General features: G+C 53.8%; 7 protein-coding genes across 7 annotated transcripts; 4 read left to right on the forward strand and 3 right to left on the reverse strand.

The window, feature by feature from the left end:
* Positions 1 to 2,318: 2,318 nt before the first annotated feature.
* BDP55DRAFT_689511 (fungal-specific transcription factor domain-containing protein) lies at positions 2,319 to 5,215 on the forward strand (the record flags this gene model as incomplete). The annotated part of the gene is made up of 3 exons (XM_060576751.1): positions 2,319 to 2,826; positions 2,937 to 3,534; positions 3,586 to 5,215. 3 exons carry the CDS (start codon positions 2,319 to 2,321, stop codon positions 5,213 to 5,215), a joined length of 2,736 nt encoding a protein of 911 aa, XP_060436225.1.
* Positions 5,216 to 5,955: 740 nt separating this feature from the next.
* Positions 5,956 to 7,788, reverse strand: BDP55DRAFT_132906 (glycerophosphoryl diester phosphodiesterase). Its single transcript, XM_060565516.1, has 4 exons — positions 7,545 to 7,788; positions 7,053 to 7,462; positions 6,769 to 6,873; positions 5,956 to 6,679 (listed from the first exon to the last, which is right to left on the reverse strand). The coding sequence occupies exons 1-4, from the start codon at positions 7,627 to 7,629 to the stop codon at positions 6,086 to 6,088; spliced, it is 1,194 nt and encodes a 397-aa protein (XP_060436226.1). The 5' UTR covers positions 7,630 to 7,788; the 3' UTR covers positions 5,956 to 6,085.
* Positions 7,789 to 8,801: 1,013 nt separating this feature from the next.
* Positions 8,802 to 10,908, reverse strand: BDP55DRAFT_626045 (plus-3 domain-containing protein; the record flags this gene model as incomplete). The annotated part of the gene is made up of 4 exons (XM_060571579.1): positions 8,802 to 9,545; positions 9,601 to 9,737; positions 9,789 to 10,633; positions 10,709 to 10,908. The coding sequence occupies 4 exons, from the start codon at positions 10,906 to 10,908 to the stop codon at positions 8,802 to 8,804; spliced, it is 1,926 nt and encodes a 641-aa protein (XP_060436227.1).
* A 430-nt stretch (positions 10,909 to 11,338) lies between these two features.
* Positions 11,339 to 12,280, forward strand: BDP55DRAFT_643058 (ubiquinone biosynthesis protein COQ7). The gene is made up of 2 exons (XM_060573489.1): positions 11,339 to 11,622; positions 11,674 to 12,280. Exons 1-2 carry the CDS (start codon positions 11,422 to 11,424, stop codon positions 12,205 to 12,207), a joined length of 735 nt encoding a protein of 244 aa, XP_060436228.1. The 5' UTR covers positions 11,339 to 11,421; the 3' UTR covers positions 12,208 to 12,280.
* A 31-nt stretch (positions 12,281 to 12,311) lies between these two features.
* Positions 12,312 to 18,100, reverse strand: BDP55DRAFT_133029 (uncharacterized protein). Its single transcript, XM_060565518.1, has 2 exons — positions 12,476 to 18,100; positions 12,312 to 12,423 (listed from the first exon to the last, which is right to left on the reverse strand). Exons 1-2 carry the CDS (start codon positions 17,908 to 17,910, stop codon positions 12,417 to 12,419), a joined length of 5,442 nt encoding a protein of 1,813 aa, XP_060436229.1. The 5' UTR covers positions 17,911 to 18,100; the 3' UTR covers positions 12,312 to 12,416.
* Positions 18,101 to 19,654: 1,554 nt separating this feature from the next.
* BDP55DRAFT_132967 (tubulin/FtsZ family protein) lies at positions 19,655 to 21,788 on the forward strand. The gene is made up of 7 exons (XM_060565517.1): positions 19,655 to 19,872; positions 19,930 to 19,970; positions 20,030 to 20,196; positions 20,247 to 20,429; positions 20,482 to 20,775; positions 20,829 to 21,293; positions 21,349 to 21,788. Exons 1-7 carry the CDS (start codon positions 19,865 to 19,867, stop codon positions 21,577 to 21,579), a joined length of 1,389 nt encoding a protein of 462 aa, XP_060436230.1. The 5' UTR covers positions 19,655 to 19,864; the 3' UTR covers positions 21,580 to 21,788.
* Positions 21,789 to 21,996: 208 nt separating this feature from the next.
* BDP55DRAFT_723003 (uncharacterized protein) lies at positions 21,997 to 22,686 on the forward strand (the record flags this gene model as incomplete). Its single annotated transcript, XM_060578682.1, has 2 exons — positions 21,997 to 22,068; positions 22,387 to 22,686. The coding sequence occupies 2 exons, from the start codon at positions 21,997 to 21,999 to the stop codon at positions 22,684 to 22,686; spliced, it is 372 nt and encodes a 123-aa protein (XP_060436231.1).
* Between the last annotated feature and the right edge of the window lie 1,823 nt (positions 22,687 to 24,509).

Here is a 24,509-nt window from a genome sequence, read left to right on the forward strand (position 1 = left end):
GAGTTGGTCCAGTTTGCGTGGCAGGCGTGGGCCAAGCAGCATTTCGTCCCAGGCGGCGGATTATTGGGGCTACCAGTGACGAGGCAGTGATCGTCGACTGAGATGATCCATTGCGATAGGGATATATGGCGAAAATGGAGGACCCGGAACCAGTGTAACGGCACCAGGGGCCTTGCCCCGGATTTCTCCCCCAGTTTCCTGTGGCCTGCGCCCCGCGCCCCAGTTCGACCCCCAGGCGCCCCCCAACAGGCAGCACGCTCCCTCCTTTTCCACTGGTCCAAGTGGGCTGTTCCTACTTTTGCCGAACATCAGACTCGCAGCTTGTGTACCTATCTGTCGTTTCTTTGTTCCCGAAATCTGCCCTGAACGGAGAGGAGATGGGAATTTGAAACCTGGGGAAAGACGAAATGGGTGGTGGCGGAAAGGAGTGGTTGGTCGGTTGGTTGGAGCGAAGCGGCATGAGCATGGAAATAACGACTCGCGAGGAGACGCTTGCGCATGACACTGGGCTGACAACGGAACAGAACTCTGGGGGCGGATCCGCCCCGCGTCCAAAATGGTCTAGAGCTTCCTTTCCGTCAGATTCTCGTCGGCGCCTGTTGACTTTTGAGACCTGGAGAGACCGGATGGTCGTCTGGAGACTTTGGGGCTGAATTTGGCGAATGCGCCCTCCCCTGCTTTTAGGAACTTGGGTGGTGTCATGTCTGCGTCTGCTAAGCTGCTTTGAAGGGCTGGAATGGCGAGATGGATAGAGAGATGTTGTTCCCAGGGATACGGTACGAAGGCAGAGCAAGCGAGCGCGTGTTTGCGCGCGGGGTATCGTGCTTTGGCGACGCTGTCAGGCTGCGGGCATAACAGCAGACGGGCACACATCATGTCGTCGCATAGTGTTGATGGACACGTTTATCGTGGCGGACAATTGGTGTGGTGGTGTGCTTCTGTTCTGCTTCTGGCTTCTCGCTGGCGCCTGTTTCTGGAGTTGAGATCTTGTCAGTCATCGAGTGCTACCTGGCTGGGTACGGTGCCTACCACACGTAAGTGACCAAATGAGGAAAGGTACTTCGGAGAAGATGCGAGTTGACCAGAGAAGCGAAGTACTCGTACTTCACTTTACACTCAAGCAAGCAAGGTGGTATCCAATTGCTAGTTGGTGATTGGTTCCCCCTCACTCTTATTAGCGTGTACTCCGTAGGTGGTTTCTCACTTCCAGGCTCACCCCAACTTTCCCTTAACACCAGCGCCGGCGCGAGGGCCGCCCGGCAGACCCCGGGCTGCTCTTCCCCCAGATTTCTCTCCCTTCAAGGGCCCTTCGCTTACACAGTATTGGTCAGTGATGCAGATTATCCAGTGCGAGAGCCGGCCCGGGGCCCACCAATACCTAAGGTACTTTCTCTCAACAACGGTACCTTAGCCAGAACCGAGCAGGAGCAGCAAGGTACCTCAGTGTAAGTAAACGAAGACAGGCAGCCCACCAATTCTGGGGCATTCCAGTGAGGAAACGAATTAGCTGTTTCTAGGTACCTTAGCTTTGAAGCCCACCCCCGGTCCCGCCCATCGTCCACGGGGTCTTCATGTCTTGTTCTAGGTAGGTGGTACTGTACTTATAGCCTAGCGTACCTTAGCAGGTACCGTCCCCATCTCCCCACGATTCATCTTGTACCGCGTTCCTAGCAGCAAATCCTTTCGGTGTGGTGTCCTGCGTCCAGCAGTCGTAGTGTCCTTTTTGCTACTAAGAGACTCCACCGTCTCACCTCCCTCTCCCCCACGACCATCTTCCACTTCTTCTTTCCCTTTTTCCCTCACACACACCCCCGACTCCGCCCTCCGACCCAGCATCTCTATTGCTCTTCTTCTTTTTCGACCTTGCAACTCAGTCTACCTATTCTAGGTACTGCTCACCCGCCGCTTCCGAGTTGTAGACCAGACAAAATCTCCACTCTTCTCCTTTTCTTGTTTCTGTTGCCATCTTTGCCATCTCGTTTGAGAAGATTTGTGTTCTCGCGGACCTGCTTTCTTAGTCACTGAAAATACCACCTACCTGCAACAACCCCCAACGTCGACAACGATTTACGAAAGCACCCGGTGATCACTCTGGAGAAGACCTGTGATTCAGCTGTATACGAATTTTGAACCTGCCGCGCGCCCGTCCAAAATACTCAAAACGAGCCGACCAACGACGAATTCAAAGAACAGAAAAAAGCCACCGCCGAAGCCTCCGAGGCTGACCTAGTCAACGCCAGTCATCCGTCTTGAATTGCCAATCGCTGGACAAACCACCAGAAAGGAATATCCAAACGTAGAAAGGGAAAACCGCCACCATGCCTGGAATATTACCCATGAAGGTAATCAAGGTGGGCACCAGCTCGCAAAGCCGCATAGCACAGGCATGCGACCGGTGCCGGAGCAAGAAGATTCGTTGCGACGGGATCAGGCCGACGTGCTCGCAATGCTCCAACGTTGGCTTCGAGTGCCGCACCAGCGACAAGCTGAGCCGTCGCGCATTCCCCCGTGGCTACACAGAGTCTCTCGAGGAGCGCGTGCGCCAGCTGGAAACCGAAGTTAGGGAGCTGAAGGACTTGTTGGACGAGAAGGACGAAAAGATTGACATGTTGTCGAGGATGCACGGGAACCACAGCCACACGACCATGCGCAGCCCTTCCGTCGCGGCATCAGCGCAGTCACCGGCGTCGGCATCGGACGGAAGAAAAGACGCTGGGGTGCCGGCCAAGGAAGATACTTTCCGCGTGCAGGCGTCGCCGTTGTTACTCGGCGTCGAGAATTCGGATTCGTACTTTATGGGCCCTTCCAGCGGCCGTGCCTTTATCGGTTCGTACCGCCCTTCCCATGCGCCTACCCGTTCGTCCCGCCTCCCGGAGAGGCGGTCCGAGCGATGCAGATATGAGAATAACGGGCTTTTGGGCTAACATGGAATACAGAGGCTTTCAAGCGCAAGATGCAAGAAAATGGCAAGTCGTGCTCAGATTTCAACCCGGAAGCGTTTCTGCATATTCAGGGGTGCCATCCTTTGACACCAAAAACACCCGATCAGTCGCTTAAAGTGCCGCCGCGTTTGTTCTCAGACCGCTGCGTCAATGTCTACTTCCAAGAATGGGCACCATTATTCCCCGTATTGCACAAGCCGACGTTCCTACACATCTATGAGGAGTTCGTATCAGACCCGGAAAAAGTTAAGAATAACCACAAAATTGCCCAGTTATATCTCGTCTTTGGCATCGCGGCACTTGGTAGCGACCAGCCCGATCTCGAGCAGATCGCGGCGTGTGAGCAACAATGGCAGCGAGCTGTCGAGGCCGTTCTCATGGAGAACACAATGGTGACCCTGCAATGTCTCGAGTTGGCTCTCTTGTACTGCATCGTGAGGGCGGATTACAAGCGCTTGCAACACTACAAGGGCATTGCTGTGGGGTTGTCCCACCGCCTCGGCCTTCATCAGAGCCAGAAGCGCTTCTCTTTTGGCGCGCTCACTATCGAGACCCGCAAGAAGGTCTTCTGGACTCTGTACACATTGGATTGGTGAGTGTATTTACCTGAAGATCAAGAAGAGGCTTCGACTAACGGCTATAGCTTCTCTGGTGCCATTCTTGGACTGCCGAAACTGCTCAAGGAGGATGAGATCCACACCGAGTATCCTTCAGACACAGATGACGAGTACGTGACGGAGAAGGGCTTCCAGCCGACGCTCCCTGGCGAATATACCCGCTTGTCGAGCGCGCTCGCGCTTTTCCGCTGCTGCCGAATCCTGGCCAAGGTGATGGAAAAGAACTACCCGGCTGCCACTTCTCACGAACTATCGCTGCAGTCAATGTCTGCCATGGAGGCCGAGCTCGACGAGTGGAACGAGTCACTCCCGACACATCTCAAGCTTACCTTCAAGCAAGACAAGCCTTCGACTGATGTAACTGGAAGCCGGTCGCCATTGCTTGCTCTTGCCTACTACTACACCAAGATTCTCATCTTCCGCCCTGCTGTAGGCTCCTCACTCGGTCGCAAGGCCGCGCCTGCATTGATCTCAATTGGCGAGTCCAGCAAGCACCTTGTTCAGATTGTGCAGCTTCTTGAGGAGCGCAGCATGACCTTCTCCTTCTGTCTCAACAAGACGGATACACTCGTCCTCTGCGGCATGACTCTCATGTATCAGAGCTTCGAGCTCAAGCCAGAGAGCAAGATGCTGAAGGATGTTGAGCGCCTCGTCAACAGCGTCCTCCATATTCTCACAAAGGCCAAGGCACCTGGCTCCTTTGATCTCAAGCGTGTAGCCGGCCTCCTCATTCGACTCGACGAGCAGAACCTGCCCTCTCCACCACAAGAGACTCCTGAAGCATCCGCGTCTATGCCCGCGCCGCAGAAGTCTTCGCCGCCTGCGCCAGCTGCCAAGAAGAAGTCTCCTCAACGGACTCTAGGCCGTCTTCCGAGCGCCGCCGCCAGTGAGAGCGATCTCATCCAGCAGCAGGAGAAGATGCGCCGCATGACCATGCCCAGTATCCAGAACCGCCCAGAGCTGTACCGGTCCCGCTCTAAGCCTTCATTTGACAACTTGCAACAGCAGCAGCAAGACATGCCTGCGCGGCGAGACCAGCGTCTCTCTATGTCACAAATAACCAGCCGCATCCGCATGTCCTCCAAGCAGAACCTCGACTATCTGTCTTTGAATAGCACACCAAACGGCTCGTCGCCTCCGTCACCAACCACAGCCCGTTTACACCAACACATCCTTGCCGCGGCGCATCAGAGTCTCTACGCACAGCAACAGCAGCAGCAGCAACAACAACATCAGCAACAGCAGCCCCAAAAGGTGTCCGGCGTATCATCCTCTGAATGGGAGGCCCTCCTCGGCTCCATGGATGGTGGTCTGAACAATGTCTACGACGCCATCTACGGCGGCGGTGGCGGCGCCATTCCCAACATCGGAGAGACACCCGCGTCATCGTCGACAGGGCTCGACAGCTGGAGTCCTGATAGCTGGGACCTGGCCAACTTCAACATTGGTGACTTTGGAACGAACCCGGCGCCACCGCAGAGTGTGTTAAGCGTTAGCGAGGAGAGTCTTTCGTCGGGCGAGGACCTGGCTACGAGTGATTTGAATCTGAGCGTTAGTAGTTTGGAGTACCGGAACGCGTTGCTCGCGTCTTGTAGCGGGAATGGGAATAGTGACGGGTTATTTTTGGATGGGCTTGATGGGAATTACGGGCTTTGAGGCGGAAGGCTACTTGACGGTGTGACTTGAGTGTTTAAACAGCGAGGGCTTTTTGATGGGTATGGGATGTTTCATGAGAGGGGTTTTACATATCTGAACGGTCAGATGGGATTGGGAAATGGTAAATTTAGCAAGCTCTGGGACATGAATATTGACGATCTCTTGTTATTCCGAAGGAACTCCCTGTTTGCAAGATTATTGATTGGCATTTGCACATTGTGATTATCTCACGACTGGATGTTCTCACCGTTCCCGAAGCTTCTCTGTCAATGAGACAGGACGAGGTGTTACGCGTTCTCTTCTCCCATCCCGGATATTATACAGAAAGAGCTTGCCCAGGCTTGGTCTCCTTCACTGCTAACTCAAAGTATAAACATATCCCTATCTTCAGCGGGCTTTGAATCTCTCGTTGCTTTTTGGTTCCATCTTCGGATGCTTCGCAATGCTTGGGCACACTCGACTCAGCTACCATGCCAGTGTAATATTGCAAATTATTCGTAAGACCGCTGCGTAGAGGAATATCTTTATTTGTACGTTTAACATTGTTGAGCTCTATAATCTTCTACAGTCCTTTACCTGGCGCTTTATCTCACCTCGGGATAGGTAATTAGTGCCATCTCTGTTGCTCCCTCTCCCACTCGCTATTCACTGTTGAGGCAAACTTTCATTAGACTTCCATCATAACCATCATCCAACTGGACTCTGCTCTCTAACCAACCACGCCCTGCGCTACCTCTGAGTGCACTCCTCCTAGGCCATTCTCTACTCTTCCGCAATCTCTATCTGCCCCCCCCCCCCCTAGATCATATTTCTAGAACAAATCTTAACACCATAGACAACAAATCGTATCAAACCTACCATCCCTCCATCTCACAACTTCAACGCCTTGGCAGCCTTGGGCCCCGGTCCCACGACCCCGAACCGCGCAACAAGCATCAGAATAGGCGTAAACACAGCCACGAGGACCTGTATCCCCGCAACCTCGAGATACAACCTCGCAGTCCTCTTCCACGTCCCGTCCCGGACCCGGCCCGTCCGTCTAGCGACCCTCGCCTTTTCGTCCTCCTCGTCTGTAAGCGCAATCGCACCATGCTCTCTCGAAGCCGACGCAGACGCAGACGTAGAAGCAGACGCGGAAGCAGCGCGCCCCTTCCCCTCCCACCGTCGACAAACCTCCCGAAACAACTCCGGATCATCCGTAATCACTCCGTCCACAGCGGCACGAATACTCCACTCCATCCACTCCTCGTCATTCACCGTCCAGACAAACAGCTGTCTGTTATGTTTCTTCACGTCCCGGATGAACAGCTTGCCGACGGGCCCGACGAGGGACTTTTGAAACATGTTGAAGGAGAGATTTGGCTGTTTCGGCGTGAGGAAGTTGCGGGCGTAGAGGGGGGACCAGGAGATGAGGGAGATTGGGTAGGTTGGGAGGATTGTGCGGACGTGGGTTATGTAGGGTTGCTTGATGCTTTGTGTTAGTACCCGTTTTGCTTTATGAGAGACAGAGCTGTGATGAGGACTGGTGAGACAGAGGGAGAGGGGGAACTTACGTTCCAGCATCCGAACACTATCCTCTCGTTCCATGGTACGGGGCCCGGCGTGGAAGCTAGGACGTCGGCTACGCGGCCGAGGAGTTCTGCTGGGGGGTCGTCGGTCTGTACACATTCGTCAACGTCAGCTCTTCATCTTCGTTTCCAAGCACCCTTCGCCCCCCTCTTCGAAGCTCTCCAAGGTCCCTTCCCCTTTCTTCAAATTCCCCCCTTCTCTCCATCTCCCAAACCAACACCCAACTCACAAACACGACCCTCCAAAACACCAGGAAAGCCATCCATACCTTGATATCAAGCAAAACCCAAACCCCCTCTCTCCCGACCTCCGAAAGCAACCCCAACAGATCCTCCAACCTCGGCATCCTCTGCCTCGGCTCCCTCACCGTCTCAAGCGTTTTAAGGTAATCCCAATCGCACTCGTTGATTTTCGTATCCTCGATTCCAAAACACCGCTTCAGGTTTCCGTCGTGGGAGAGCACGACGACGCCGTCGCGCGAGAGGTGCAGGTCCGTCTCGAGGGCGTGGGCGCCCGCCTCGTCAAGCGCGGCGCGGAAGGCGAGGATGGTGTTTTCGGGGTATTGGGCTTTGAAGCCGCGGTGGGCTATTGCTTGTGGTAGGCGGGCTGGGGTGGCCTTGTTGGTAGTGGTAGTGGTAGTGGTGGTGGTGGTGAGTGGGAGGGCGGATGTAAAATTAGCTGCGTTGTTGGGGCTTTTGTTAGCCATTGGAACCTTGGGAGGGAACAGTGAGTTAGTAGGGAAGAGAAAGGTAGATTGTACCTGGCGGGCTGGGAGACTCGTCCCCAAGGAGGGGTTTTGTTTCTGGAGTCATTGCCGCTGCTGCTTGATGTCCTCGTTGTCGCATCTAGATTCTATAATATCTGGGGTTTGCGTCTATCGCTAGCGGCTCAGTCTTGGTGTGAAGCACTCTCTCCTATCCAACGAGATGGTGGTCTATGAGTATAGTGTCCGAATAGTATTAGGCACAAAGATATGCGCCGAGGGAAGGGGGGAGTAGAGAATAATGAGTCTACGTGAACTCACCGACGAAACGATGACATTCTCTTGGGTGGGGGAGGGGGGGAAAGAAGAAGCAAAGACTAATGGAACTAATGGACGTAAAGAAATAGTCGTCGCATACTCTAGCGCATACGGATTCGGGGAGCTTTACAGGTCTCAATAACTTAACCCCGTAAAAGCCGCGGGCGGTCGTCGTTGATCAATGTCAAAGGAACGCGCGCTTGTATAGACGACGACAACAACGACGACGACGAACATTGTTCAGCAAAAGATTGTGAGACAAAACGTACAGCTAGCTGCCTCGCCTTACGTAGCTGGCGGGGTGGTGTGCTGTACCTCGGAGCAATTCGAATGTGGTCGTGCCGGCGTGCTTGACCCCACGTGCAGAAGCCCAATGCGCGCCGATGGGGTCGCTGCGGTCAAGCTTAACCCGGGGTGGGAATTTGGGATGGCTTCCGCGACCCGCGGGGCGGACAACATACCTAGGCCGCTGGGCTGGCGCATCCATTGCCCCGCAGGACCAACTGCTTAGAGGCTCAGAACTCACCTAGCAGTGAGCATCAGACCATCGGTGCGGGGCGAGAGGTTAAGTCCGACCCCGCGGTGGGCGAGTCTGCAGTAGCGTCCCGCGTATCCCGTTCTACTTTCAGGTTCACTTGGACGGGAATCAATGGGCCTCATGTCCAGGATACGGCCATTGGAGTAGTGTGTCCCAGAAACGTATGTGAATGGCATAAAGTCAATGATATCGACGCATGCTCGCGCAGCCTGTTTCATTCTTGTCTGCTCTATCGCGTCGATTGCTTCGCTCACGCAGAGAACTCTCCCTGCTGAACGCTTGTTTCTACTCTACGACCACTGCACTGGAAAGGTGCCTAATGATGTCGGGCCGATGTATGCGTAGAGCCTATTGTGCCCCCTTATAGCAACTATTATCGCAACCTACCACAAATTTTCAGCCCGGCCAAATCCCCCTCGCAGCCATGCAAATATTCCCCATCACGAAACGTAACTTCTTTAGTCAATGTCAATGTCAATATCGAGATCCAGGGACCCGATAATGTCATCGTCCATGAGCGGCTTGTGAATCGTCGGGATGCCCTTCTTCTCCTGGTTCGCAGCCTGCAGCTTGACCAAGTTGGGCAAAAAGTTCTTCTCCTGGGCACCCATCTTGGGTGTGCCGTTGGCGGGTGTACTCGCGTTGCTATCCTTTGCCTTCTTGCCGCCCTGGTCGTTGGCGTCGTGGATGAACTTTGCCTTTGTCCGCAGCCGCCGTGACAAATCGTTCTTGATGTCCTCGCCCCTCTCCAACGCCGCCTCTAGCTTCCGCGCCTCGGCCTTCTCCTTGAGCTGTGCTCTCCTAACGTTCTCGGCGTTCTCCAAGCGGCGTTGGCGGTTGATGTTAGCTAACCGGTCCTGCTGGGATGCCGCGCTGGGCTTGGACGAAGTCTCGCTAAGGCTCGTCTTAAAGGCCAGCACGTTCGTCTTGAGGTCGTCGAGCTGCTCTTGCAGGTCCTCTGCCTTTCTGGTGTTCCCTTGTGCGCGGGCAACCTCGATGTCTTGGGCAAGGCGCTCGCGCAGCTTGGGATCGAACTTCTTGCGGAGCGCGGCCTTGCGCTGGATGCGCTCGTCAATCTCGGTGGTGGAGAGATGGTACGCGATGAGCGCGTTGATGTCGTCAATCTTGTCCATGAGGGTCTTCTTCTTGGGCAACGTCAGACCTTCGGACTGAATGACCTTTTCGTATCGGTTGTATTCACGCTATTTCAGTCAGCTTAATGTCCTCTAGCCCAGAGCATATCACGCGTGAACTCACCTCGGTAAAAGGCCGATCTGACAGGAAGATGAAAGGGAATGGCCGCTCCGCCTTGCCATGAGCCGCCAGAACGTACTGGTCGGTCACAAAGGTTCCACTAGGACCCGACATGGCGTAAGGCTTGCCGACAGTGATGGCTGTAAAATGTCAGCATCTTTTCAACAGAAATACCTTTGGGGCGGACTGACATTGAATGCGCGCCATGCGATACTCGTCCTGGCCCGTCTTGGGGTCAGGACCAATACTGATGCGCACGTAGCATCCAATCATGGTCGTCTCGAAGCTCGGGTGGAAGCAGTGCTCTGCGAAGCGACTCTTTCCAACGCGGATGCGCTCGAAATCCCGAATGTCCGGAGGCGGCAGCTCGCGCGCGACAATCTCGTCTTCCGGCGATCGTGATTTGCGATGCCGGCGGCGTTGGTTCTCTTCGTAATCGCCTCCCTCATCGCTGTCATCCTGGTAGTCGTCGCGCGGCGACCTGAGTCCCTTGCGCTCCTCCTCGCGACGACGTATGCGGTCGACCTTTTCCGCACGCGCGCGGCGGAGCGTATCTATCGCTGACGTCTTGCCGTCAGTGCGCGCCCGCGTCGTCGTGCGCGACTCGTCCTCGAGGTCGGCAGCATCGGCGCTGCGCTTCTTGAGCTTCTGCTTCTTCTCCTCATTCTCCTGCTTGCTGACAAGCTGGCGCAGCATGCGATTCTGTCTGTGGCGCTCAATCTCGGCCTGTCGCTCTGCGAGCAGTGATTCTCTCTCGACCTCGCGCATGGCCATAACCATCTCCTTTTCGGTGCGACTCTTGAACATGCCGTCGACCGGGTACTTATCCTCCTCGTCATCGTCTTGGCCGGCCCTGTGTGGCTCGGCCTCGGAATCGGACTCGTCCATGGCGGCGGATCCTATCGAGTTGGGGCTACCGGGTGCTGAAGATCTGAGGCGTATTGTCAGTGATGCGGATGGCAAGCAGTGCAATGTAGAGCTAGAATAGCGCGCGGTAACAAGATGCGAGGTTGAATTCAAGTCGTCAAAGGTGAAGCTGCAAGGTTGGAGAAATCCCTAGGTGTCGAGGTAGGAATGCGCCTAGGTGTATTACGAAACGGGATAAACTTACGCCTCTCCTTCTTCTTCTGAGTCGCCTCCTCCAGCGCGCTTCTTCACCTTTTTCGCTGCAGGCTTTTTGGCAGCCGCCTTGGGCGGTGGTGACGCAGATTGCGCCCTACTCTCCACCTCAGACATCACCTCCTCCTCTTCCTCGTCAGAGGACTCGCCACCTCCGGCGAGGGCCAAAAGCTCGTCATCAATGTCGGCCATGGCGGATTACGGTTGGGTATTCGAATAGGAGGGAGCTCTTTCAGGCAGCTGCGCCGGGCGAATCAAGTGATTCAAGACCGATCGATCGGTATACGCAATTGGCTATCAATGCAAGAAACAAATACAATTACTTTGGGTCGCAGAAGAACGATATTGCTTTGTCGATTGGTGTAGAGAGGTGAATGGTCGGTATATGGTCGCTGGCGATGGTGTGGTAAAGTGTTAGAATGAGAACTCGAAAGTCTGGCTCCTATTCACAGCCTTGGGCCAGTGTCGTTGCGAACGCGTGCCTGATTGGCCCAGATTATGTCATTCCCCTGCACAAGGGTGGAGCAGTCGGAGCATCGGCCTGTGCCCATCCGATCTAGACTCCCTTCAGCCAATCAACACTCACAAAGGCTTCGAAATACACAGGGTCTAGTCGTTCGATGTCATTGACATCTTCCATTTGCCTTCGGCCGAGTTTGTGCCCCGAGTACCTTAGGGGCTTGTTCATCTTTCAAATATCACACAATGGCTTCAGCAAGATCGATTTTGAGGCCCTGTTGCGGCATCGCAAGGATTGGAGCCCAAAATGCGTATGCGCCGGGTGTTTGCATCTCGCGCAGACAGCTATCCGTCACTTCCAATGCTCAGGCCGAAGCAACAGGCGCAGGAGCGCAGCCCCGACGAAAGCCCCTGACTCAAGAGCAGCGGGAGTTCTTGTCCTCAGCAGTGAGTTGTGCACCTATATACCAGCTAGGAAAACCTACTGACTTTGTCCAGCTTCGAGTCAACCAAGCCGGAGAATTGGCTGCCACCCGAATCTACACAGCCCAGACTCCACCGATCGTCAATCGACACCCACACCTTCGACCTCTCATGGCACACATGTACGATCAAGAAGAGGGCCACCTCAATACCTTCAACGCCCTCATCCACAAGCATCGCGTTCGACCGACTGCGCTGTACCCTCTGTGGCAGCTCATGTCCACTGGGCTGGGCTGGAGCACCGCAGTGATGGGTCGCGAGGCGGCCATGGCATGCACAGAGGCCGTAGAGACGGAGATTGGCGACCACTACAACAACCAAATCAGAACTCTGATTGAGATGGTTACGGAGTGGGAAGCTGAAGACTACGATGTCGGTCCTGAGTTCACCGAGCTCATCAAGACGCTGCGGCGGATCCGCGATGAAGAACTAGAGCACTTGGACCATGCTGTCGAGCATGATGCCAAGAAGGCAGAGCCGCACTGGTTGCTCACCGGCGTGATTCGGGCGGGTTGCAAAGGCGCCATCTGGGTGAGTGAAAAGGTGTAATAAAGGCTGTAATTTAACAATGTGTACAATACATGTAAAAACAAGGGCCGAAGCCATACGAATAGAATCAATACAGGGAAAGTACCCGCGACGCCAAGATGCCCCTCCCTGACTCCGTCCTGTGCATCGATGTATCATATGAAGGTTCAGCCATACAGAGAGGCTTTATCCAGCAGGTCCATGAGACCTTTCTGAACTGTGTGTAACACCTAGTTGCTGCAATGGATGTTAGCACTGGCCACGCGCAAAGATGATTAAGGGGACTTACTAGATTTGGAGCGGCGCGACACCGTCCACCTGGAATCCCCAGTTGCCGTTTTGTTCTTCGGTCAGGAGCCAATCGTATGGGAAGTTGACGACGTGTCCCTGAATCATGCTGAGCAGTTCCTCTGCTTCGGCCCTCCCGAGCACCTCTTCGGGCGGCATGCCGCGCCGGCTGCCCTTAGTAGTGGCACGTCGGCGGCGTCTAACCGATCCTTGGGCCTGTTGAGCTGGAATGCTCACATCCCTCGAAGGCGGCTTCTCTAGAGGGGAGAAAGTCGTTCTTCTCTCCCTACTCTTCTCTCTTGCTGGTTCCAGCATGTTGGCGTCGGCAGCAGGGCCCGGTTCAAAGGCTGGGAATGGAACGTCACCAGCAGGAAGAATGGGCGATGGATCATCCAGTGGGCGTCTTGATGATGCCGCCTTTTCAACGTCTGTGTTGAGGTTGAGCCCGCCTCGCGAGCCTGGCTGCTCGCTCTTCTCGTTGAGGTCGTGATCGTCATCCGCCGGAATGACGATTCTAGGGTGGTTCGAGTGGCTAGTCTTAAGGTGCAGCTTCTCCTCCGTCTTATCAGCCACAGCACTCGCGATTGCGCCGGGGCCTGGCGCGCCCATACCGGCGCCGCCTCCGCTGACAGGTGTTTGGTGACGGTTCGAGTTGGGGTCTCCATCATCTCCCTTGGTTTGGCCTTCCATGCTCTGTCTGAACCTCTCAGTGTAGGACACAGCCTCTCGGTAGTCGGGCCATGTGAGCACTTCTGAATCGGGCATGCATCTGAAGACGCGGCGGTACAGCTTCGTATTATTCTCAGCGATCCTATTCCAGATGTCGTCAAAGAAGGTTGAGTTGACCGGATCACGCATGCAGTCCTTATCAATGTGTGCTTGCCTGATGTCAGCAGCCAGAGGGTGAACTGGCCCATTGGTCGGCTGGCCGTGCTGGTCCAAGTGAACAGGGGGTCCGCCAATATCAGTATCGTCCACAGCAGGCAGTGTGGGAAGCCCAGCCGTGCGAGGCAGTCCGAGCTGGTCCGTAGTTCGCCTGTTAAGAGCTGGTATCGGTGGCAGAGCATCGTTACTGACTCCGCCCTCCTCTTCCACGTGGTGATCAGCCGACGGCTTGCGTTCGTGAGGCTGCATCGGCGATTGCAAAGTGCCTTTTCCTTCAGAATTCACATTGTTGACAAGCACCTCACGGCCGTTGATAATGATAGAGTCTCGTCCTCGATCAAGGCCAAGTTGGGCTGCTTCCTTCCAGTGGTCTTTGCCAAAACCGGCGACTTCCAGTTTGTGTGCTTCGTTGCCAGTCACACGGTCGTCACGGTCCTTGCCCTTGTCTGAGGAAGATACTGACGACGCTTCCTCGGCTGCCGCACCCGCCTCTGCGGCATCATGATTGAAGCTTGCAGCCTGACCATGCATTGCTGGCTTGGTTGGCTTATTGGCTGCCTGTGGTACACTCGGCCCTGCGATAGGGGGCGACTCCGTGTCTTCATCGTAAATTTGATCCATCTCCGCCTCGTACTCGGCTTGACGGTCCATATCGGCCTGTCTCTCTTCCTCCAGGATCTCGTCCACATCCAAGCCAAGATGCTCTCGCATCAGGCGGAGTCGCAATGTGTGTGCGAACCGACCAACTTGGTAGGGTCTGCCAGCCATTGTTGACCAGATCATGTCAGTGTCGCGGACAACGGCAGCAAGCTCGGAATCACGACTTCCAAGCATGGATCGCTCGTTGATGTTGGCGGAACCAATAAGAGCGACACGATCATCTACCACGATGCATTTGGCGTGAATGTAAAGTTGTTCAGTGACCAAGGCATTTCTGGGGCCAATCTTGCCCCATTGTCGTAGACTGTAGAACTGAATATACTCTTCAGGTTCGATACCGGCAGCCCGAAGACGTTCGAAGATTGAAAATTCACCGCGGCAGATACTGCGATATTGACACTGCAGAATCAGTCGAACACTGGTGCCTTCTTGTTCATCGACAGTGTTTTGGAAGCCAGGCATGAGGGGAATGACAATGCATGCCTTCCAATCCTCGTCATTCTCGTGAGCTCTGATGATGCGTTCGACAAGCGCATCGCCAATGCGGTTGACAATTTTCGTGTTAAATGCCTCGGTGCTGGTAATGAAGAACTGGTTCTCCATGTAGACGAAATGGTCGGAATCTTCAATCATCTTAACGTAAGCGTTCTGGATACTGCACTCGACATGCTCGATTCCGAGAGACCAGTTGGCGGCAGACCTCAAGATCTGAACTTCGCAGGTGCCCGTCAGCCCAAGGGCGTCGAGCTCATGCATCTTCACGTCGGGAGGTGGCAGCAAGAACGGCAACGGACGAGTTGTCTTCCTGCCTCTCTTGACATAGTTCCATCGTTGGACGAAGTGTCTAGTCAAATCCCGAGCTGGCTGACCAACGACCTGCATAGCGATGTCGTGCCACGGCATTCTGGGAACCTTGCTTCTGTCATACATCTCTTCGTACGGCTCGTCGAGTTTGAAGAAATCCTGGACACGGGGATTCGAGTAGTCCTTTCCAGGGAAAAGCTGGCAATGCTCAGCATCCTTTGGTTGCTCGCTGTGCTCAAAGCCTGTTGGCTTGTCGTCCGTAATGGGGTGCTGCGGGCAGTCCCAACGGCCGAAACACAAATCGATGCCGCCAACAAACGCAACATCGTGGTCGACGATACAAAGTTTCTCATGGTGGGCGAAGAAGAATTGGTTCTTCTTGAACTGATTGGGAGATCGCTGAACGAAGATGTTGGGGTGAAGGTTCAGGAGTGAGTACTTGGTATACTCGGAATCGATCGGAATAGCAGCCTCGACATTGCGATAGACAATGATGAAGATCTTGACACCCTCTCGGGCTTTTCGCTGCAAAAGACGATCCAAACGCCACTTCTGGCTAATAGCTGCAGGTCGACGCATGTAAAGCTCTGGACTGAGCCACCAATCATGAATGTAAATCACGTCTCGGGCCATGCTGATCGCACGAGACACGTTCCACATGTAGTCTCTGCCATCTACAAGCCACTGCGCAAAGACTCCATTCCGGACGGGAGAGAAGCTGTCGAAACGATTCGTGTCATACCACTTAGTTTGCTTAAGCATCTCTGCTATCGAGTCCTCGAACTGCTTCATGATGTGTTGGTTCCTTGAAAACAATTTGACCTTGCGCTCAGCTGTATGAAGTGTCAATGTGTGATGCTTCTCGGCGTCGCCTTCTTCTGCCAGATCGATCTCTTTCTCCTCAGCCTTGGTCTTTCCCTTGGACAACTGTTTTAATGTGCTTCTCTTGGAAACAATGCGAAACTTGGAGTCCACGAGGTACACATCGTAGACGCTCATCTTCTCTGGTGATTCGACGCAGACGATGTAGCTGGAGCGCACGAGGAACCACTTGCGACTATGGCGAGCAATGACCTTCTTTGGTGTCAAGACTCGACGGAAATCCATGCCTTTGGAGGACTGGATGTGCAAGTAGCACTCTTTGCCGTGATAACTACCTTCAGCAGCTAGGCGCACTCCCAGAGCAGACAGCTCTAAGAACTTGCAAAGACGGTTACTGTCCGCACGGAACATCAACCACCGAATCATGTCTTGGAGATACTTCTCAAGAACCCTTCTTTGACGCTCAAAGTATCGTTTGCGAGCCTGGATCTGATCGGCTTGGTTCTCGCCACCCGAGTCTCCAGGCTCAGTAAATCCGGTCGACTTCCTACGCATACCGAGCATGCCGAGGCGGGACTTTTTCCTAACACCAGGACCAGCTCGTCCACCTTCCCATTCGCTTGCTGTACCCTCTCCTGCAGTACCTTCGGCAGCGGTTCCTTCGCCAGCGGTGACCTCTCCCAGATCATCGCCTCGAATGCTTGCGTCATCGTCGTCTTCGCTGTCGTCCTTATTACGGGCACTGCGAAGATAGGGGAAGGCGCCCCAGGGGAACTTGGGCATTTTGGGTCGGGCTCCCACATCGGCGCGCCCATGCAAGTACTTATCGTTGCTCATCGCAAGCTTGTATCGTACGTGGAGGTTGTAGATGTCTTTGAGAGTCCTGATGATGATCCATTTCATTCGACTTGGGCCGCTGCCGTACTCGAGGTCCATCGTAAAGACCCAGTGTCGCTCGCTGTCGTCGTCGGACTCGGGTTGGCTATCAGTAATACGCAAGCGCACTTGTTCGAGAAGGACCGGAATGCGTTTGTTGCCATGCTCATCCCTTTGGATCATGCTGGCCAACATAAGAACGGCGGGCGCTCCAGCTCGCAGTTCTGCCATGAGCTCTGCTGACTTTGCGAAATCGAAACGATCCTCTTTCTTCTGCCTAAGAAGCTTCAGGGTGTTCTTGACATATTTCCAGGTCGATGCTCGTTCGGTGCCGAAGAAGGGTCTCTTGGGCGTGATTGCATCTCCGTCTGATACTCCGCCTCCACCAAGGACAGTTATGCGACGGACATGACCCATTCTTCTACCTCCAGGGCTCTCCGTGCCATCGCCGTTAACTTTGTGGGACCGCATCCATGAGGGTCCCGCAAGCTGGTCTCGTCCTTCGCCTTCCGACATGCCGTGCTGCTGCTCGGGGTGATCTGGCATACTCATGCGCCTTCGCAAACCCATCCGGCCGTAACCGACAGGCGAGTCTGGGCCGGGTAGATGTCGCAAATTGGGGGTACTCGGAACAGACATATTTTGCTTCTTTGAGCGGCGTATTCTCCTCTTCTTCTTGGGCTTGACAGCATCCGATGTGGCTCCCTCGTCAGCCGTCTCCTCGACGTCTGCATCCGCATCGCTGCCGCCATCTTCGTCAAGTGTGTGAGGTATTCTAGACCTGAACTGACCGGTGGTGGGTGAGCTACCCATGGACGGCGGCGTACCATTGTCGTTCAGGTTACCTGAGCTGCTCGTCTTGAGTGTCTGCATGCTACCAGACCCAGTGAGCTGCTTCAATTTGGAAATGAAGGCAGAGCCAATGGACTTTCCGCCGTCTTCCCATGATGGCTGCCGCGAATGGCTTGCTGGAGCCTCCAGGACCTGGTCCGTTCTGGCGAATTGTACGCTTCGGCGATCGGTCGGTGAAGCTGGCTCAGGGGAGTATGTATCGTCTTCGGGCATCACTGGCAGGCCGCCAGGAGTCTGGCGTACGCTGTCAGTGGAGTTTAGGGTTGGGAGCTGCGGCCGCTTTCCGTCGTTAACAGGCGACACGCTGTCATGGGGTGCTCCCCCATTGATATAGTCTCGTGCCTCCACCGTGGAGTCGATCGGGGTGTGGTTATCTTTAGGCGTCGGGAGATCCTTCGGGGGAGGAGCCGGAGGGCCATCTTTCGGGGGAGGAGCTGGAGGAGCAAGCGACTCTGGCTGGCTCGTGATGGCTGGCGATGCCGCGCGAGGGCTTCTTGTCATTGGGGAGACCGAGTCATCTCGTCTTGAGTCCGTCATTGTGACGGGAATCTCGGGAGGTTGTAGAGGCAGGAGACAAGTCGAGGCTAGGTCGATGTTTCTAGGAAATCGGCTCGCGGGATCGAGATGTGTAGGTCGTGGATCAGTGTGAACACCTCGCGCATGACTTTCTCGGCGTAGCAAAAATGAGAGACAGTAGCCCAACAAGGGGTCGGGGTTGCGTTTGTAAAATCAAGTCGAGGGGTGATCGGGGCTGATGTCCTGCAATTGCGATCGAGACAATCAGACACACCCGTCACCTTTGGGAGGTTCGAGGGCGAGAAGCTAAAGCGAGACAACAACGGCGCTCGTGGTCGATCACCGGCAGCTGCTCCAAAATCCGATGGTTTGGCAAGAAGCAGACCTTCCCAAAGCACAAGATGTGGCCCAAAACGAAAGAAGAAAAAAAGGTTGGGCTTGGGGTGTGTTTCTGCAAGCCCTGCAGGGTTGATGGAAGATCGGATTTGTTGCAGTCGTGTGCACTTGAATCTTTGGACCTGCTAAAGTCAGGTATATCCGTACGGATAGGCGGGCAGTCTGCAGACGACGGGACCTCAGATCCTCGAGACCAGGAACCTTGGGCCGTCGCATTTTTGGGGGGAGACAGGGAGGGCGATGGGGTGCAGTGAAAGGTAAGGTAAGGGAGGGACCCAGGACCAGTGATCCCTGTGACGGCCTGCAAATCCCCAGCAAGTTGCAACGTTGGTGGAGGACGAGGCTTAATTGCTTCTTTGGCTCCGAGCCAATGGGCGCCAATAGGGGGGCGAATAAGGGGGGGTGAGCAGGGGGATGACCTAGCGGCTCCCTCCGGGGCGTGCCACCTTAGTCCGATGTCACGCCCAAATCTTCAGTGGCTCTCTTTGCGATTTGGGCGCGGTGCAGCTGATGCAGCTTCCATTGACATTTGACACCGAATCCGCGGTTGAACATCTACCTTATTGAGCAAGAACACTGATTTTCTGCCCGTCCCTGCCGTTTCGGTTCCATGTGACTTGCCTGTGCTGTGGGTGTCTCCCGCTTGGATCAGTCCAGAGACAAGACGCTTCAAAGGAAGCTAAGGCGCAGAAGCGGACGGGAAAGGACTGAGCTCCTACATTACATGTACATGAGCCCTACAGGGGCCCGTTTCTGCCCAGATTACGTCCTAAGCCAGACTTTCATCGACTGTGCGACCTCGAAATGACCACAATTACAGGCGACGCAAATCCCGCAATTATGGATCGATGGCTTTTATTATACGCCTGCTACGCGCATATGTCATGTCCGGGCCGTGGGGGCGTTCAATAGGGGTTCGGATAGATCTGAGACGTGGGCCACCCAAGGTGTCTAGGTATGTTGGGATAGCGGTGCTTCAGTACCTGCTCCGTCCGCATCGCGCAGGGAGAGTGAGGTTCCAAGGTGACAAATGCGTAACCACAGGGCCGCGTATCTCGAGATGGATATTCTCATCACCAAATATCATCTGCACCCTGTCACTTCAACCCTTGGTGCGGACGTGGGATCCGAGGAAAAGTCCGTTATTCGCTTCGGATAGAGAGAGGCCGCCGAGACCCATTGCGGAGGGACAAGGCCAAGGAACAAAGAACGACAGATCGGCCCTGACTAGGCAGTCCGCGTGAGCTGTTTCACTGTGAATGAAAGAATGGAGAAATGGAGATCCATCATTCGAGTCTCTCTCAAACTGTGGCTTGGATTTTGGTGTGTGGCACAGGCAGGACTGCGTAGAGAAGAATCCTAGCGCCTCAGGTCGTCCGTCCCGTTTGCACTCCAACCTTGCACCACTCACTGCCCGTGTCTTAGGTACCTTACGTAACGCACTCAGAGCGCGTCTCGCGCATCTTCTTATCGATAAGCTCTCATCGTCGCGTCCAACACCACGGCTACCTTAGGTAGGTTGTGGAAGGTCACTGATTTTGTAGCCCAACATCGCCAAAGCCGCCGCCACACTGCAAACATGCCAAGGTATGCTTCGTGTGCCCCTCTGATCTGCTAAGACTTCGTTTTGACTTCGTTATACAGGGAAATCATTACGGTCCAGGCCGGACAATGCGGCAACAGCAGTCAGTTTACCCCACCAAACAGGACATCAGTCGCGGGCAATGGAGCTAATGCCGTACAGTTGGAAGCCAATTCTGGCAGCAGCTTTGTCAGGAACACGGCATCAACCAGGACGGAAACCTCGAAGACTTTGCTACTGAAGGCGGCGATCGCAAAGATGTCTTTTATTACCAGAGCGACGACACACGATACATCCCGCGAGCTATTCTAGTCGATCTAGAGCCAAGGGTACGTCTACGAGTCCAGCTGGTGAATGCTCTCTTGCTAAGGAGCTACAGGTCATACAAGGCATCCAAAGTGGCCCCTACAAAAATATCTACAACCCGGAGAATTTCTACGTTGGCAAGAATGGAGTTGGTGCTGCGAACAACTGGGGTGATGGTTACCAGACTGGCGAAGTGGTCTACGAAGACATCATGGAGATGATCGACCGCGAGGCTGATGGTAGCGACTCTCTAGAAGTAAGTGCAACGTTGCTGCGTTGGTTGTGCGAGCTGTGCTTACTGTCTCTAGGGCTTCATGATGTTGCACTCGATCGCAGGCGGCACTGGCTCTGGTCTGGGCTCTTTCCTCCTCGAGCGACTCAACGACCGGTTCCCCAAGAAGATCATCCAGACATACTCCGTCTTCCCTGACACCACAAACTCAGGAGATGTCGTCGTTCATCCTTACAACAGTGTTCTCGCTATGAGAAGGTTAACGCAGAATGCCGACTCTGTAGTGGTGCTAGACAACGGAGCTCTATCACGAATCGCAGCCGACAGATTACATGTTCAGGAGCCCTCGTTTGCTCAAACAAACCAACTGGTAGGAATTATGCTCCCATAGGTGAGTCTCTCAGACTGACCTGGACAATGTAGGTATCGACCGTCATGTCAGCAAGCACGACAACACTCAGATACCCAGGCTACATGCACAACGATCTGGTCAGCATCTTGGCCTCTTTGATACCCACGCCCCGCTGCCATTTCTTGATGACGGCTTATACACCATTCACAGGCGATCAGGTAGAGCAGGCCAAGACTGTGCGGAAGACGACAGTACTGGACGTCATGCGGAGACTGCTACAGCCCAAGAACCGCATGGTTTCAACCCAACCGGGAAAGAAGAGCTGCTACATTTCTATTCTGAACGTCATTCAGGGCGAAGTGGATCCGACGGACGTCCACAAGAGTTTGCTGAGAATCCGGGAACGACGACTGGCAACTTTTATCCCATGGGGACCGGCCAGCATTCAAGTGGCCCTCACGAAGCGGAGCCCCTACATCCCAATGGCCCACCGCGTCAGTGGATTGATGCTCGCAAACCACACAAGCATCGCAACTGTAAGTTTCACGATCTTCGCCCTGGTATGTGCCTGCTTTGCTGACAACCTCCCAGCTCTTCAAGAGAATTTTAAGACAATACGACGGCATGCGGAAGCGTAATGCCTTCATGGAGGGTTACAAGAAGACCGCACCTTTTGCCGAGAACCTGGACGAATTCGACGAGGCCCGCGAGGTTGTGTCAGACCTGATCCAAGAGTATGAGGCGGCGGAGGATTCCGACTACCTGAACCCCGACACCGGCGACAAGGCGACTTCAGCTGAAACGGACAAGAGAATGGGCTAGAACAGTCGCGTGTGGTGGCGGCAGAAGGGAAGGATTAACGGTTGGCACAAGGCTGGAAGATGACAGAAGTGGATCAAAACGTCGATATGGCCATGACGGCATCAGCATCTGCACATTGGGAAAGTGGAACAGACCGGCTCTACGGTTGGCTTTGCTGGGACTCTGGGAGTAAGGCGTTCAAGGACAGGCGACAGAAGCTTACAAGAAAAACCCACTCGGCCGATACCAACAACCCCTCAATAAACACGCATCTGATTGAGTAAAAAACGCTCTGTTCATGCCCAGGCACCACTTTGACCCTCAATTCCGTGTTGCCTTTTGCCTCATCGAAGCGCCTGGAGCTTTTGCTCCTGAGCCTCCCGGCCAATTTGTGTCATTGATCGCCCATCTGTTCTCCACTTCCCGCGACAATCGTCGATGGACGTCAACGGTTCTCCACTGATTCCAGGCAAAGGAGAGCGCAAAGAGCCGCAATTGCACCTGCTTGACGTAATTGACGTCAGCGTCCGTAGAGGCTCCGAAAGCTCAAGTCTGGCCAAATCTGGAGCTCATCCTCCTCCAGCTTCGTGTATAAGAATCTCTGTTGAAGCTCGACAAAGACGTTCTTTTTTTTTGTCCTCATCACATCAAGCAACTACGAAACAAGACCGACATCAAAGTCACAGCAGCAACAGCTTCTTATCAAACTAAGAAAAATCCCCATCAACGAATCAACTACAGTGAGCTACATTCCCTGCAACCCAGCCGCTACGGCCCCCAACCAATAGCACCCACAGGGCCACAGACGCTAACTCACATCCTCTCTAGCGAACCTTTTTCCAAATAACCACCGCCAACATGACCCAATCCAAGGCCGATAAGATTAGCGAGGTTCAGTCCAACCTGCCCCTCCCCGAGCAGCCCCCCGTCGCCTCCGACTGGAACTCTGCGGACGCCACAAAGGTCAACGTCGGCAGTGGCGGTGATGCCGAGACCACCGTCGGCACGGGCACCGGCGCCACCTCCGGCCTGAGAGGCCCCGCCTCCAAGGCCAGCGAGGACCTTAGCAACGTCGGTCGTCAGGCTACTGAGGGCTTGAGCGGCGTCCCCAAGGATGCTGCGAAATAAACGGACTTTCGGGGATTTATTAAGCGATGGATATACCAAAAGGTTGTACCTGGATGGATGGGACACGCCTTGTATTACTACTTAAGAGTACGGCATGATATGAGCAAATGACATCGGCATGATCTGCCTTTACCAACAAACAAAACTTGTCCAGTGATAGTTAGAGATTGGCGTGATTCAACTGCTCACATCGCCATGCACCTAAGCAGGATCCAGCCAGTTCGACACTTAGCTTGCTGCAAGTAAAAGTGTTTGATTGGTATCCGAACTGCTGGTCCAAGAAGTCATACTGCAAGATATTGATTTGCAGTATATCTAATCCTTGGATCAACCGAAGATTACCAATCAACCCCGATGTATCTGTAGAATGATTGCTTTCCTACTGCTGCTGAGATACTGGATGACTTCTGGCAGCTCGTCTTGCCATTTGGTTCAACTTCGCGTGATCCCATGGCAGACGTCACTCGATATAGAATATGGAATAATTCAAACAAACACCCAAGGTAGCATCTAATACGTTTTGGACCAGTTCGTCAAAATCTAACTGGCCATTCTTATATCAGGGCATATATTGACTGCTTCACTGATATGTGATGCTGGTATATTATATTAGGTTACATGTTCGAGCAAAGTACACTTCAGATGTAGCCATGACTATCATTCTTGGTCTTTCACATGGCAGCATCTGGTAAGTCTGGGTGTGTTCCTATCTGACCCCATCACTCCTGGTACCACTACTGACATTACCATGTTTGTTGATATGCTGTTCCTGATGAAATTATGAATCGAAAATCCAAGACAGAGATCTTGCGCAAGGACTTCCTTCACGAAAGTGATTGAGATGCATTCTCGTGGAAGTGCATAGCAGCATCTTGTTATTACAGTCGACAGCCACAGATAAAGAAATCTGCATTTTTGATCAGAAAAATCTTTTCTTTCCGCAACCCTTTCTAGTGACCAGTAATGCTGTCGTTTATTGAAAAGCATCTTACTCTTATAGAGCTAGTCTTCCTGCTGCACTCAAATTCCCCATGCCTGCCCCTTATTCCACAACAGACATAGCAGGCACTAACCCCAGTGTGTTCATACTTCATGGTATCGTGGAATATGCCCTTGCTACTTCTGGTTCCCGGTTCTACACCCCGCCCCTGCCTCCGGCCTTGCTCACTCACTCCGTCCTCGAGCAGGTCTTCTTTCCGAATTCGGTAGACGGCATGGCTATCTGCCCAAGGCAAGGACTTTCCTTTCCTCTTCCCCTCATACAATTTGCCCTAGGTACTGCTAGCATCCATCCACTTTTCCCTTTCTTCCCCTTCCTCAGAAACACCCACACGCTGGAATCTTCTTTTTCCATACCACAACACAGATCCCATCAGGGCAAAAACTGCCATACATATCACTCACTTATTTCCTTCTGCACCGCTCAAGCAAAATCCCTTACTAGGCTTCTGCCTTTCATCTTATTTTCGTCGATATCCATCAGGAACGGCACCATACAAATCCCTAACCAGCGATAAGGTTCAAGAACCTCCAGTAGTAAGTTTCTGACAAGCAGTACATCTCTACTCGCGTATCCATATGCCACTCTTCGCCTATTTTTCGTTGTCATCATCAGTGGCATTTCTGTCCTTACCCTTCTCCTGCTTTACTATTTTACATCCCAATTCTTCCCCTACTCTCCTGCTCTTTCCGAGCAACTACCTCGAGCAGCACAATCTCGAACTTTCGATTAATTCTGACAGATCTAGATACAGACACCGTAACCAAATTACGACACCAAAACAAGGGAAAGCCCCAGAGTTACTTCCCGTTTGCCTGCAAAC

The sequence above is a fragment of the Colletotrichum godetiae genome, assembly GCF_030913485.1.
Source record: "Colletotrichum godetiae strain CBS 193.32 chromosome Unknown BDP55scaffold_2, whole genome shotgun sequence".
Taxonomy (NCBI): domain Eukaryota; kingdom Fungi; phylum Ascomycota; class Sordariomycetes; order Glomerellales; family Glomerellaceae; genus Colletotrichum; species Colletotrichum godetiae.

Excerpts from the sequence above, each read along its gene's own strand:
- BDP55DRAFT_132906 (XM_060565516.1), bottom strand. The coding sequence starts at position 7,629 with ATGCGACAACGAGGACATCAAGCAGCAGCGGCAATGACTCCAGAAACA. Across the intron at positions 7,463-7,544 it reads CGAGTCTCCCAGCCCGCCAG|CTAATTTTACATCCGCCCTC; the intron begins GTACAATCTACC and ends CCAACAACGCAG. Across the intron at positions 6,874-7,052 it reads GGGTTTTGCTTGATATCAAG|ACCGACGACCCCCCAGCAGA; the intron begins GTATGGATGGCT and ends GAATGTGTACAG.
- BDP55DRAFT_643058 (XM_060573489.1), top strand. The coding sequence starts at position 11,422 with ATGGCTTCAGCAAGATCGATTTTGAGGCCCTGTTGCGGCATCGCAAGG. Across the intron at positions 11,623-11,673 it reads GGGAGTTCTTGTCCTCAGCA|CTTCGAGTCAACCAAGCCGG; the intron begins GTGAGTTGTGCA and ends GACTTTGTCCAG.
- BDP55DRAFT_133029 (XM_060565518.1), bottom strand. The coding sequence starts at position 17,910 with ATGACGGACTCAAGACGAGATGACTCGGTCTCCCCAATGACAAGAAGC.
- BDP55DRAFT_132967 (XM_060565517.1), top strand. Across the intron at positions 19,971-20,029 it reads CGGACAATGCGGCAACAGCA|TTGGAAGCCAATTCTGGCAG; the intron begins GTCAGTTTACCC and ends AATGCCGTACAG. Across the intron at positions 20,776-20,828 it reads TTGCTCAAACAAACCAACTG|GTATCGACCGTCATGTCAGC; the intron begins GTAGGAATTATG and ends TGGACAATGTAG.